Genomic DNA, 14,988 nt, shown 5'->3' with positions numbered 1-14,988 from the left:
CATGTTTATTTAAAATTCCCATCTCTACTCCATCTTTTAAAAATTCACTTAAAATTTCTTTGATATTGGAGGTAGGGTCATAAGATAATTTGTTGTATACCTCAACGTCATTAAGCTGACGATAGGCTTCTTTTATGTACATGGACTTAGATAAAATAACTAAACCCCCACCTTTATCGGCGGGTTTTATGACGATTTCGTCATCTTTTTGAAGTTCTTTTAACGCTTTCCATTCTTTCTGAGTGAGGTTTTGATGGTCATACTTATTGTGTTTAATTTTATCGAAATCTTTGAGAACCAGTTTTTCGAAAACTTCAATAGGGCCTGATTTAAAATTAGCAGGATAAAATTTAGAAGGATTTTTTAAAACGGTATGTGTAGTAGAGCTTTCCTTAGATGTGTCTGAATTGGGATGTTGTGAGGCTGAATTAGATTCCGTAGAGATGTGACTGTTATGGTTAAAAAATCTTTTTATTGTAGCTTTCCTTACAAATTTGTTAATATCGAGAAAGGCTTGGAAGGGTTTAAAGGCGTTAGTAGGAGCGTATTTTAAACCTTTACTTAAAACCAAAATTTGAGTGGCTGTTAAAACTTTTTGGGAGAGATTAAAAATTCCAAGTTTTTTCTCATCTATATGTTTTATTATTGTCTCTCTTTCCTTTCTCTTTTGTAATCTTCTTCCACTTCTCCCTCCTCTATACTTAAGCTTCTTTTCCTTGTTCTGGGTAGGTATGGGGTCTGTGTGTGAGGTAGGTTGTGTGTGCGAATATCTAAAAAATTATCCTCAATCTCTGAGTCAATTGACAGTAATTGGTACCTGTTGTTGTGAGAGTAATTAGGTGGTGATTTGGGAGCATCTGGATGTTTGTGGCCAAATCTAGGTCTTTGGGGTCTTGGTGTAGGTGTTGTGGATTGAGTGTAACTGGGCTTATTTGTGGTAGTGCGGTGAGGGAAATTTTGATAGTCTGGTGATTTGTGATACTTTTTGGTGTGATGGTTAGATGTCTTGTAGTTGTGTGATACTCTGTATCTATTCGGTGAAGAGTGTAGTCTGTCATAATTATTTTGGAAGTGAGTGGGGGGTCTTTGTCTGTTTTGAGGATAGTAATTGTTTTGACGGTGACGGTATGGTGGCAGTGGAGAAGAGTGATGTGAAGATTTGTTGTGACGGTAAGAGTTAGCTTGATGAGTGTGTTCATAATTTTGGTTTCATTCGCAACTAAGAATAGAAACCAAAATTATGAACACACTCATCAAGCTAACTCTTACCGTCACAACAAATCTTCACATCACTCTTCTCCACTGCCACCATACCGTCACCGTCAAAACAATTACTATCCTCAAAACAGACAAAGACCCCCCACTCACTTCCAAAATAATTATGACAGACTACACTCTTCACCGAATAGATACAGAGTATCACACAACTACAAGACATCTAACCATCACACCAAAAAGTATCACAAATCACCAGACTATCAAAATTTCCCTCACCGCACTACCACAAATAAGCCCAGTTACACTCAATCCACAACACCTACACCAAGACCCCAAAGACCTAGATTTGGCCACAAACATCCAGATGCTCCCAAATCACCACCTAATTACTCTCACAACAACAGGTACCAATTACTGTCAATTGACTCAGAGATTGAGGATAATTTTTTAGATATTCGCACACACAACCTACCTCACACACAGACCCCATACCTACCCAGAACAAGGAAAAGAAGCTTAAGTATAGAGGAGGGAGAAGTGGAAGAAGATTACAAAAGAGAAAGGAAAGAGAGACAATAATAAAACATATAGATGAGAAAAAACTTGGAATTTTTAATCTCTCCCAAAAAGTTTTAACAGCCACTCAAATTTTGGTTTTAAGTAAAGGTTTAAAATACGCTCCTACTAACGCCTTTAAACCCTTCCAAGCCTTTCTCGATATTAACAAATTTGTAAGGAAAGCTACAATAAAAAGATTTTTTAACCATAACAGTCACATCTCTACGGAATCTAATTCAGCCTCACAACATCCCAATTCAGACACATCTAAGGAAAGCTCTACTACACATACCGTTTTAAAAAATCCTTCTAAATTTTATCCTGCTAATTTTAAATCAGGCCCTATTGAAGTTTTCGAAAAACTGGTTCTCAAAGATTTCGATAAAATTAAACACAATAAGTATGACCATCAAAACCTCACTCAGAAAGAATGGAAAGCGTTAAAAGAACTTCAAAAAGATGACGAAATCGTCATAAAACCCGCCGATAAAGGTGGGGGTTTAGTTATTTTATCTAAGTCCATGTACATAAAAGAAGCCTATCGTCAGCTTAATGACGTTGAGGTATACAACAAATTATCTTATGACCCTACCTCCAATATCAAAGAAATTTTAAGTGAATTTTTAAAAGATGGAGTAGAGATGGGAATTTTAAATAAACATGAATTAGACTATCTTAATATCCTTTACCCTAAAATTCCAGTTATTTATTTTCTTCCAAAAATACACAAAAATGCTGAAGAACCCCCTGGAAGACCTATAGTGTCAGGTATTGGATCAGTTTTATCCAATCTTTCAGAATATATAGATATTTTATTACAACCCTTGGTTAAACAAACGAGATCATATCTGAAGGACTCTCTGACTCTTTTATCTTTTTTAAGTGATTTTAAATGGTGTCACAATTATATACTGGTAACCTGTGATGTACAATCATTATACACTATAATTCCACACAATATTGGGTGCCAGGCAGTAGAAAGGATTTTAAAACAATACAGCTCCATCCCAGATTCTCAAATTAATTTTATTACACAAGGTATCAATATTATTCTTACCAACAATTACTTTTGGTTTTTAGATTCATTTTATATTCAAAAGAAGGGCACAGCTATGGGAACTAGGTTTGCCCCCAGCTATGCTAACCTCTTCATGGCGGATTGGGAATCCGATGCCATCTGGGGTGATCATTGCTGGCGGGCAAACCTGGTTTCCTATTTCCGTTATATTGATGACTTATTTTTTATTTGGCAAGGCTCAGAAATGTCTCTTAAACTGTTTTTAGACCATCTAAATGTTAATGATAGAGGTATTGTTTTAACTTCAGAATTCAGCAATACGTCAGTGAATTTTTTAGATTTAAATATCTTTATCCAAGACGGATGCATCCAAACAAAAACTTTTTTTAAAGAAGTTTGTACAAATACAATAATAGATCAGACGAGTTGCCACCATAAACCCTGGTTGGATGGCATCCCAAAAAGCCAATTTCTTCGCCTTCACCGTAACTGCTCATCTACAGCTGATTTTATTACCCAATCTACCTCATTGAAAAATATGTTTTTAGAAAAAAACTATGAAGTAAGAAAATTAGATGTAGCTCTGGAGTTGGTAAAAGAGAGAGAAAGAAAAGAGCTCCTAACATATAAAGTGAAAAAAGCAGATCCCCCACAATTGCCCATTATCTTAGATTTTAACAACAAGAATAAAACCTTAAAGAAAATCATAAACAAACACTGGCACATTCTGAAACAAGATGACCTTTTAAAAGACTACATCCCAGATAGACCCAATGTTATATTTAGAGGAGCGCCGAATTTCAAAACAATACTTACCAAAAATTATACAAAAAAAAGTGTACAACAAAATAAGAATTTTTTATCTAAACCTAAAGGTTGTTTTAAGTGTAACAATTGTATTGTATGCAGAACCACAAAAGGTACCACGAATTCGAAAATTACTAATTTTTCTTCTAATATTACAAAAACCTCTTATCCTATTAAAGACTTCATTGGTTGTAACACTAAAGGGGTTATATACCTATTGGAATGCCCATGTGGATTACAGTACGTGGGCATGACTAAGAGATGTCTCAAAGTAAGAGTGGCAGAACACTGCCGTAACATCAAAAGGGGCTATGACAACCACTCAGTTTCTAAGCACTTTATGATACACAATAAAGACCCGACACTTCTGAAAGTTATTGGGATAGAACATGTTACCCTCCCATGGAGAGGAGGTAACATTACCAATATTTTGGGTAAAAGAGAAATGTATTGGGTCTTTCAACTCAGAACCCTTGCCCCACAAGGACTAAATGCAGAATTTGATCTTTTTAACTTTTTATAATATACTATTTTATTATTTTTCTTTTCTCTGCTCTTTATTTTTCTTTTCTCTGCTCTCTATATTCATATCTCTTTATATATATTCTTCCACATTTATTTATTTATTTTCTTATTTACTCACCCATTTATTTTCCCGTTATTTATTATTATTATTTTCCTATCGATTATCTTTATATTTATCTTTACTTTTTACTCTATTTTTATCTAATTTTTATTCATTTTTTATATTTATTTTTATTATTTTTACCTATTTTCTCTCATATTATTTTCCTATATCCTGTTGCTACAATATAAGTTACAATTTTTCTTAATTCTGACTTGTTTATTTATATTTATATTAATTCTATATTTATTTCCCACTACTCTCTCAGAAGCTGTCTCTGTTTATTTATTTATAAGGCAACTATCTAGTTTGCACATATTCTTGTCATCCCTGTAGATCCATTTCACTCAAACATATACTCACTCTACATATTTACATAATCATACTCTGTCTATATATACACATTTCCTTTTCTTCACTCTTTTTACTATTTCAAAGTTTTTTCTCCTTTTTTTTTTTCCCCTCTCCTTTCCTTTTTTTCCTCTCCTTTTAATTCTCATTATGCTCGTTTTTATTTATTTATCTTTTCCCTATACATTCTATTACTACTCCCTTTATGTCCATTATGCTCGTTTTTATTTTCCCTTGCACAGTCAATCATCATTATTTTATGCAGTCTGCTCGTTTACCGAGACGGAGGTGTGCTATGTTGTGCCGACCTCCGTCTAAACTACATTACCCAATGCCCATTGCGGTATGCCACGTGATCGCGGACGATCGCGATCACGTGTCAATCTGTCCTTCCCACTCATCCGGTCCTCCCATGTTCCTTGCTGTGCACTACATTACCCAAAGGCTTTAGGGAACTCCATGTGATCGCGGCTATCCGCGATCACGTGACTGATTACTCCTTTTTCATTTTGTATTCTTCTTACTTAATAACACTCGTTTTAAAGTTATAATTAAGGGTTTTATTCATCCTCTTATTATTATCATTAATGACTTGTATTTTCTCTGTTTTAATATATATTTGTATTTTATACTGTGTATTGATGACGTCATTTTGGCGCTAAAATTTGAATAAGCATCTGTTTTCTCAGCTTATTTAAGCATCTATGTACCAGGCTGATTTTTACTATTGCCAGTTGATAAAGCCCTGTGTGGCGAAACGCGTTTTGGCTAATTTTATATATTTATTATCTTATTAAAGGAATATTGGTTTTACCTAGAATTATTTTTGCCATATATCCTTTATTTATTTATTTATTTATTTATTTTACCTGGTCATATACTACTGTGAAGCTGATACCTGCTAAAGAATCCTAGGTGGGGACTATACCACCCAAACGAATAGATTGAGCAGTATATCCTGCTCATCCAAATGTGAGTACCTGCATTTCTACTGTTTATATTTATTTTTATCATATCTACAGTGAGCACTATATTTGGTTGTTTTTCTTCCCCCTTTTTTTTATACCGAGGAATTATCTTCACCTTATCCCGCCAGTGGGGGGCAGACGCCACTGAATGCTTATTATACTTGAGCTGGTTTATGCTCAATAATAGGTGAGTAATATACCTCTCCTATATTCATCCTGCTCTTATTGGTCCTCAGTTTGCACTATTGGAGTTTCTTTGCTTTATCTTTCCATGTACACCACGGAGTCAAGACACTCGATGAATTAGAAGATCCATTCTCTTCATTGGAAATTCTTGTATATCAAGCCTTCGACTTATTCATTGGAATATACAAGCAGACTATAAAATATTGGGACTATTCATTATAACTGTTCCATGACTTACTGTTAAAGTGTATGTAAGTGGATATATATATCAATATTAACAATTTTATTCCGATTCTTTCTGATCCTGTTCTATTTTATATTTTTATTTATTTATTTTACATTGTTACTACTCATCTATTTGTATCTAGCGCGACCTATTATTTTGTTTTTGCCATTTTTCCTTTGAGGTTATTAGAGGGAACCTCATACCCATAGGTTGCAGCTTTCGATTTGTTTACCTTCCTATCAGATCACTCAGCGCTGATCCAATTCCTATTTTCTGTCTATCCATTTCCCTCTGGTGACAGCAGCAGAGTGCTCTATAGGAACTATGTCTATTTTTGATTATAGACGTAATTATACTATAGACATAAATCATGCTTTTGATACCAACAACAGCGATCTAATTTTTAATGAACATCCAACCCATAATCAACAAGACCTATTTAGACAACTAGAGAAATCTTTAACCTCAGAGATAAAACTAAAATGGGAAATAGCAACCCTGAAAAAGTATATTGACGAGAAAATTACCCCAAGAGGTCTAAGACTGTATAAATTACCCACTACAGATCAAGACGATGAAGAGTTTATGAATGATTGGTTCAACAAACTGGAGGTATGCACCTTCGGCCTCATGGAAACCTTAATCATAAAGAAAAGTAAAAAACTCTCTACTCTAGATATAGAGATAAATAACCTTAAAGAAAAGCTACTACCCTTTACAGAAACTCACTCCTACAAACAAAATTCAGTCTTAATACAAAGTAAAATTGAAAAAGTAGAGACGGACACAAAACATATCAAAATAAAAAAATATATGAGAGATAAACAAGATTATGGCAATAATCAAGTGAGGACATATAATTTACACAAAAAATACACCACTGACACATTCGCAACTAAGAATAGAAACCAAAATTATGAACACACTCATCAAGCTAACTCTTACCGTCACAACAAATCTTCACATCACTCTTCTCCACTGCCACCATACCGTCACCGTCAAAACAATTACTATCCTCAAAACAGACAAAGACCCCCCACTCACTTCCAAAATAATTATGACAGACTACACTCTTCACCGAATAGATACAGAGTATCACACAACTACAAGACATCTAACCATCACACCAAAAAGTATCACAAATCACCAGACTATCAAAATTTCCCTCACCGCACTACCACAAATAAGCCCAGTTACACTCAATCCACAACACCTACACCAAGACCCCAAAGACCTAGATTTGGCCACAAACATCCAGATGCTCCCAAATCACCACCTAATTACTCTCACAACAACAGGTACCAATTACTGTCAATTGACTCAGAGATTGAGGATAATTTTTTAGATATTCGCACACACAACCTACCTCACACACAGACCCCATACCTACCCAGAACAAGGAAAAGAAGCTTAAGTATAGAGGAGGGAGAAGTGGAAGAAGATTACAAAAGAGAAAGGAAAGAGAGACAATAATAAAACATATAGATGAGAAAAAACTTGGAATTTTTAATCTCTCCCAAAAAGTTTTAACAGCCACTCAAATTTTGGTTTTAAGTAAAGGTTTAAAATACGCTCCTACTAACGCCTTTAAACCCTTCCAAGCCTTTCTCGATATTAACAAATTTGTAAGGAAAGCTACAATAAAAAGATTTTTTAACCATAACAGTCACATCTCTACGGAATCTAATTCAGCCTCACAACATCCCAATTCAGACACATCTAAGGAAAGCTCTACTACACATACCGTTTTAAAAAATCCTTCTAAATTTTATCCTGCTAATTTTAAATCAGGCCCTATTGAAGTTTTCGAAAAACTGGTTCTCAAAGATTTCGATAAAATTAAACACAATAAGTATGACCATCAAAACCTCACTCAGAAAGAATGGAAAGCGTTAAAAGAACTTCAAAAAGATGACGAAATCGTCATAAAACCCGCCGATAAAGGTGGGGGTTTAGTTATTTTATCTAAGTCCATGTACATAAAAGAAGCCTATCGTCAGCTTAATGACGTTGAGGTATACAACAAATTATCTTATGACCCTACCTCCAATATCAAAGAAATTTTAAGTGAATTTTTAAAAGATGGAGTAGAGATGGGAATTTTAAATAAACATGAATTAGACTATCTTAATATCCTTTACCCTAAAATTCCAGTTATTTATTTTCTTCCAAAAATACACAAAAATGCTGAAGAACCCCCTGGAAGACCTATAGTGTCAGGTATTGGATCAGTTTTATCCAATCTTTCAGAATATATAGATATTTTATTACAACCCTTGGTTAAACAAACGAGATCATATCTGAAGGACTCTCTGACTCTTTTATCTTTTTTAAGTGATTTTAAATGGTGTCACAATTATATACTGGTAACCTGTGATGTACAATCATTATACACTATAATTCCACACAATATTGGGTGCCAGGCAGTAGAAAGGATTTTAAAACAATACAGCTCCATCCCAGATTCTCAAATTAATTTTATTACACAAGGTATCAATATTATTCTTACCAACAATTACTTTTGGTTTTTAGATTCATTTTATATTCAAAAGAAGGGCACAGCTATGGGAACTAGGTTTGCCCCCAGCTATGCTAACCTCTTCATGGCGGATTGGGAATCCGATGCCATCTGGGGTGATCATTGCTGGCGGGCAAACCTGGTTTCCTATTTCCGTTATATTGATGACTTATTTTTTATTTGGCAAGGCTCAGAAATGTCTCTTAAACTGTTTTTAGACCATCTAAATGTTAATGATAGAGGTATTGTTTTAACTTCAGAATTCAGCAATACGTCAGTGAATTTTTTAGATTTAAATATCTTTATCCAAGACGGATGCATCCAAACAAAAACTTTTTTTAAAGAAGTTTGTACAAATACAATAATAGATCAGACGAGTTGCCACCATAAACCCTGGTTGGATGGCATCCCAAAAAGCCAATTTCTTCGCCTTCACCGTAACTGCTCATCTACAGCTGATTTTATTACCCAATCTACCTCATTGAAAAATATGTTTTTAGAAAAAAACTATGAAGTAAGAAAATTAGATGTAGCTCTGGAGTTGGTAAAAGAGAGAGAAAGAAAAGAGCTCCTAACATATAAAGTGAAAAAAGCAGATCCCCCACAATTGCCCATTATCTTAGATTTTAACAACAAGAATAAAACCTTAAAGAAAATCATAAACAAACACTGGCACATTCTGAAACAAGATGACCTTTTAAAAGACTACATCCCAGATAGACCCAATGTTATATTTAGAGGAGCGCCGAATTTCAAAACAATACTTACCAAAAATTATACAAAAAAAAGTGTACAACAAAATAAGAATTTTTTATCTAAACCTAAAGGTTGTTTTAAGTGTAACAATTGTATTGTATGCAGAACCACAAAAGGTACCACGAATTCGAAAATTACTAATTTTTCTTCTAATATTACAAAAACCTCTTATCCTATTAAAGACTTCATTGGTTGTAACACTAAAGGGGTTATATACCTATTGGAATGCCCATGTGGATTACAGTACGTGGGCATGACTAAGAGATGTCTCAAAGTAAGAGTGGCAGAACACTGCCGTAACATCAAAAGGGGCTATGACAACCACTCAGTTTCTAAGCACTTTATGATACACAATAAAGACCCGACACTTCTGAAAGTTATTGGGATAGAACATGTTACCCTCCCATGGAGAGGAGGTAACATTACCAATATTTTGGGTAAAAGAGAAATGTATTGGGTCTTTCAACTCAGAACCCTTGCCCCACAAGGACTAAATGCAGAATTTGATCTTTTTAACTTTTTATAATATACTATTTTATTATTTTTCTTTTCTCTGCTCTTTATTTTTCTTTTCTCTGCTCTCTATATTCATATCTCTTTATATATATTCTTCCACATTTATTTATTTATTTTCTTATTTACTCACCCATTTATTTTCCCGTTATTTATTATTATTATTTTCCTATCGATTATCTTTATATTTATCTTTACTTTTTACTCTATTTTTATCTAATTTTTATTCATTTTTTATATTTATTTTTATTATTTTTACCTATTTTCTCTCATATTATTTTCCTATATCCTGTTGCTACAATATAAGTTACAATTTTTCTTAATTCTGACTTGTTTATTTATATTTATATTAATTCTATATTTATTTCCCACTACTCTCTCAGAAGCTGTCTCTGTTTATTTATTTATAAGGCAACTATCTAGTTTGCACATATTCTTGTCATCCCTGTAGATCCATTTCACTCAAACATATACTCACTCTACATATTTACATAATCATACTCTGTCTATATATACACATTTCCTTTTCTTCACTCTTTTTACTATTTCAAAGTTTTTTCTCCTTTTTTTTTTTCCCCTCTCCTTTCCTTTTTTTCCTCTCCTTTTAATTCTCATTATGCTCGTTTTTATTTATTTATCTTTTCCCTATACATTCTATTACTACTCCCTTTATGTCCATTATGCTCGTTTTTATTTTCCCTTGCACAGTCAATCATCATTATTTTATGCAGTCTGCTCGTTTACCGAGACGGAGGTGTGCTATGTTGTGCCGACCTCCGTCTAAACTACATTACCCAATGCCCATTGCGGTATGCCACGTGATCGCGGACGATCGCGATCACGTGTCAATCTGTCCTTCCCACTCATCCGGTCCTCCCATGTTCCTTGCTGTGCACTACATTACCCAAAGGCTTTAGGGAACTCCATGTGATCGCGGCTATCCGCGATCACGTGACTGATTACTCCTTTTTCATTTTGTATTCTTCTTACTTAATAACACTCGTTTTAAAGTTATAATTAAGGGTTTTATTCATCCTCTTATTATTATCATTAATGACTTGTATTTTCTCTGTTTTAATATATATTTGTATTTTATACTGTGTATTGATGACGTCATTTTGGCGCTAAAATTTGAATAAGCATCTGTTTTCTCAGCTTATTTAAGCATCTATGTACCAGGCTGATTTTTACTATTGCCAGTTGATAAAGCCCTGTGTGGCGAAACGCGTTTTGGCTAATTTTATATATTTATTATCTTATTAAAGGAATATTGGTTTTACCTAGAATTATTTTTGCCATATATCCTTTATTTATTTATTTATTTATTTATTTTACCTGGTCATATACTACTGTGAAGCTGATACCTGCTAAAGAATCCTAGGTGGGGACTATACCACCCAAACGAATAGATTGAGCAGTATATCCTGCTCATCCAAATGTGAGTACCTGCATTTCTACTGTTTATATTTATTTTTATCATATCTACAGTGAGCACTATATTTGGTTGTTTTTCTTCCCCCTTTTTTTTATACCGAGGAATTATCTTCACCTTATCCCGCCAGTGGGGGGCAGACGCCACTGAATGCTTATTATACTTGAGCTGGTTTATGCTCAATAATAGGTGAGTAATATACCTCTCCTATATTCATCCTGCTCTTATTGGTCCTCAGTTTGCACTATTGGAGTTTCTTTGCTTTATCTTTCCATGTACACCACGGAGTCAAGACACTCGATGAATTAGAAGATCCATTCTCTTCATTGGAAATTCTTGTATATCAAGCCTTCGACTTATTCATTGGAATATACAAGCAGACTATAAAATATTGGGACTATTCATTATAACTGTTCCATGACTTACTGTTAAAGTGTATGTAAGTGGATATATATATCAATATTAACAATTTTATTCCGATTCTTTCTGATCCTGTTCTATTTTATATTTTTATTTATTTATTTTACATTGTTACTACTCATCTATTTGTATCTAGCGCGACCTATTATTTTGTTTTTGCCATTTTTCCTTTGAGGTTATTAGAGGGAACCTCATACCCATAGGTTGCAGCTTTCGATTTGTTTACCTTCCTATCAGATCACTCAGCGCTGATCCAATTCCTATTTTCTGTCTATCCATTTCCCTCTGGTGACAGCAGCAGAGTGCTCTATAGGAACTATGTCTATTTTTGATTATAGACGTAATTATACTATAGACATAAATCATGCTTTTGATACCAACAACAGCGATCTAATTTTTAATGAACATCCAACCCATAATCAACAAGACCTATTTAGACAACTAGAGAAATCTTTAACCTCAGAGATAAAACTAAAATGGGAAATAGCAACCCTGAAAAAGTATATTGACGAGAAAATTACCCCAAGAGGTCTAAGACTGTATAAATTACCCACTACAGATCAAGACGATGAAGAGTTTATGAATGATTGGTTCAACAAACTGGAGGTATGCACCTTCGGCCTCATGGAAACCTTAATCATAAAGAAAAGTAAAAAACTCTCTACTCTAGATATAGAGATAAATAACCTTAAAGAAAAGCTACTACCCTTTACAGAAACTCACTCCTACAAACAAAATTCAGTCTTAATACAAAGTAAAATTGAAAAAGTAGAGACGGACACAAAACATATCAAAATAAAAAAATATATGAGAGATAAACAAGATTATGGCAATAATCAAGTGAGGACATATAATTTACACAAAAAATACACCACTGACACATTCGCAACTAAGAATAGAAACCAAAATTATGAACACACTCATCAAGCTAACTCTTACCGTCACAACAAATCTTCACATCACTCTTCTCCACTGCCACCATACCGTCACCGTCAAAACAATTACTATCCTCAAAACAGACAAAGACCCCCCACTCACTTCCAAAATAATTATGACAGACTACACTCTTCACCGAATAGATACAGAGTATCACACAACTACAAGACATCTAACCATCACACCAAAAAGTATCACAAATCACCAGACTATCAAAATTTCCCTCACCGCACTACCACAAATAAGCCCAGTTACACTCAATCCACAACACCTACACCAAGACCCCAAAGACCTAGATTTGGCCACAAACATCCAGATGCTCCCAAATCACCACCTAATTACTCTCACAACAACAGGTACCAATTACTGTCAATTGACTCAGAGATTGAGGATAATTTTTTAGATATTCGCACACACAACCTACCTCACACACAGACCCCATACCTACCCAGAACAAGGAAAAGAAGCTTAAGTATAGAGGAGGGAGAAGTGGAAGAAGATTACAAAAGAGAAAGGAAAGAGAGACAATAATAAAACATATAGATGAGAAAAAACTTGGAATTTTTAATCTCTCCCAAAAAGTTTTAACAGCCACTCAAATTTTGGTTTTAAGTAAAGGTTTAAAATACGCTCCTACTAACGCCTTTAAACCCTTCCAAGCCTTTCTCGATATTAACAAATTTGTAAGGAAAGCTACAATAAAAAGATTTTTTAACCATAACAGTCACATCTCTACGGAATCTAATTCAGCCTCACAACATCCCAATTCAGACACATCTAAGGAAAGCTCTACTACACATACCGTTTTAAAAAATCCTTCTAAATTTTATCCTGCTAATTTTAAATCAGGCCCTATTGAAGTTTTCGAAAAACTGGTTCTCAAAGATTTCGATAAAATTAAACACAATAAGTATGACCATCAAAACCTCACTCAGAAAGAATGGAAAGCGTTAAAAGAACTTCAAAAAGATGACGAAATCGTCATAAAACCCGCCGATAAAGGTGGGGGTTTAGTTATTTTATCTAAGTCCATGTACATAAAAGAAGCCTATCGTCAGCTTAATGACGTTGAGGTATACAACAAATTATCTTATGACCCTACCTCCAATATCAAAGAAATTTTAAGTGAATTTTTAAAAGATGGAGTAGAGATGGGAATTTTAAATAAACATGAATTAGACTATCTTAATATCCTTTACCCTAAAATTCCAGTTATTTATTTTCTTCCAAAAATACACAAAAATGCTGAAGAACCCCCTGGAAGACCTATAGTGTCAGGTATTGGATCAGTTTTATCCAATCTTTCAGAATATATAGATATTTTATTACAACCCTTGGTTAAACAAACGAGATCATATCTGAAGGACTCTCTGACTCTTTTATCTTTTTTAAGTGATTTTAAATGGTGTCACAATTATATACTGGTAACCTGTGATGTACAATCATTATACACTATAATTCCACACAATATTGGGTGCCAGGCAGTAGAAAGGATTTTAAAACAATACAGCTCCATCCCAGATTCTCAAATTAATTTTATTACACAAGGTATCAATATTATTCTTACCAACAATTACTTTTGGTTTTTAGATTCATTTTATATTCAAAAGAAGGGCACAGCTATGGGAACTAGGTTTGCCCCCAGCTATGCTAACCTCTTCATGGCGGATTGGGAATCCGATGCCATCTGGGGTGATCATTGCTGGCGGGCAAACCTGGTTTCCTATTTCCGTTATATTGATGACTTATTTTTTATTTGGCAAGGCTCAGAAATGTCTCTTAAACTGTTTTTAGACCATCTAAATGTTAATGATAGAGGTATTGTTTTAACTTCAGAATTCAGCAATACGTCAGTGAATTTTTTAGATTTAAATATCTTTATCCAAGACGGATGCATCCAAACAAAAACTTTTTTTAAAGAAGTTTGTACAAATACAATAATAGATCAGACGAGTTGCCACCATAAACCCTGGTTGGATGGCATCCCAAAAAGCCAATTTCTTCGCCTTCACCGTAACTGCTCATCTACAGCTGATTTTATTACCCAATCTACCTCATTGAAAAATATGTTTTTAGAAAAAAACTATGAAGTAAGAAAATTAGATGTAGCTCTGGAGTTGGTAAAAGAGAGAGAAAGAAAAGAGCTCCTAACATATAAAGTGAAAAAAGCAGATCCCCCACAATTGCCCATTATCTTAGATTTTAACAACAAGAATAAAACCTTAAAGAAAATCATAAACAAACACTGGCACATTCTGAAACAAGATGACCTTTTAAAAGACTACATCCCAGATAGACCCAATGTTATATTTAGAGGAGCGCCGAATTTCAAAACAATACTTACCAAAAATTATACAAAAAAAAGTGTACAACAAAATAAGAATTTTTTATCTAAACCTAAAGGTTGTTTTAAGTGTAACAATTGTATTGTATGCAGAACCACAAAAGGTACCACG

At 34.0% G+C, this 14,988-nt stretch overlaps 2 protein-coding genes across 3 annotated transcripts in view; one reads left to right on the top strand and one right to left on the bottom strand.

The window, feature by feature from the left end:
- The window catches only part of LOC134609402 (uncharacterized), a 70,648-nt gene extending 69,336 nt beyond the window's left edge, over positions 1–1,312 (bottom strand). The window contains exons 1-3 of the mRNA XM_063453082.1: positions 1,270–1,312; positions 818–1,219; positions 101–324 (exon numbers count right to left, since the gene is read on the bottom strand). Of these exons, the coding sequence (XP_063309152.1) occupies positions 101–324; positions 818–1,219; positions 1,270–1,312 (669 nt within the window). The remainder of the gene's footprint in view (positions 1–100; positions 325–817; positions 1,220–1,269) is intronic.
- Positions 1–14,988, top strand: part of LOC134608777 (poly(rC)-binding protein 3-like) — a 1,002,469-nt gene that overhangs the window by 733,580 nt on the left and 253,901 nt on the right. The window lies entirely within an intron of this gene.

This window comes from Pelobates fuscus, chromosome 4, assembly GCF_036172605.1.
Source record: "Pelobates fuscus isolate aPelFus1 chromosome 4, aPelFus1.pri, whole genome shotgun sequence".
NCBI lineage: Eukaryota > Metazoa > Chordata > Amphibia > Anura > Pelobatidae > Pelobates > Pelobates fuscus.
The sequence above is the reverse complement of the archived record's forward strand: the minus strand, read 5'-3'. Positions and strand labels throughout refer to the sequence as shown.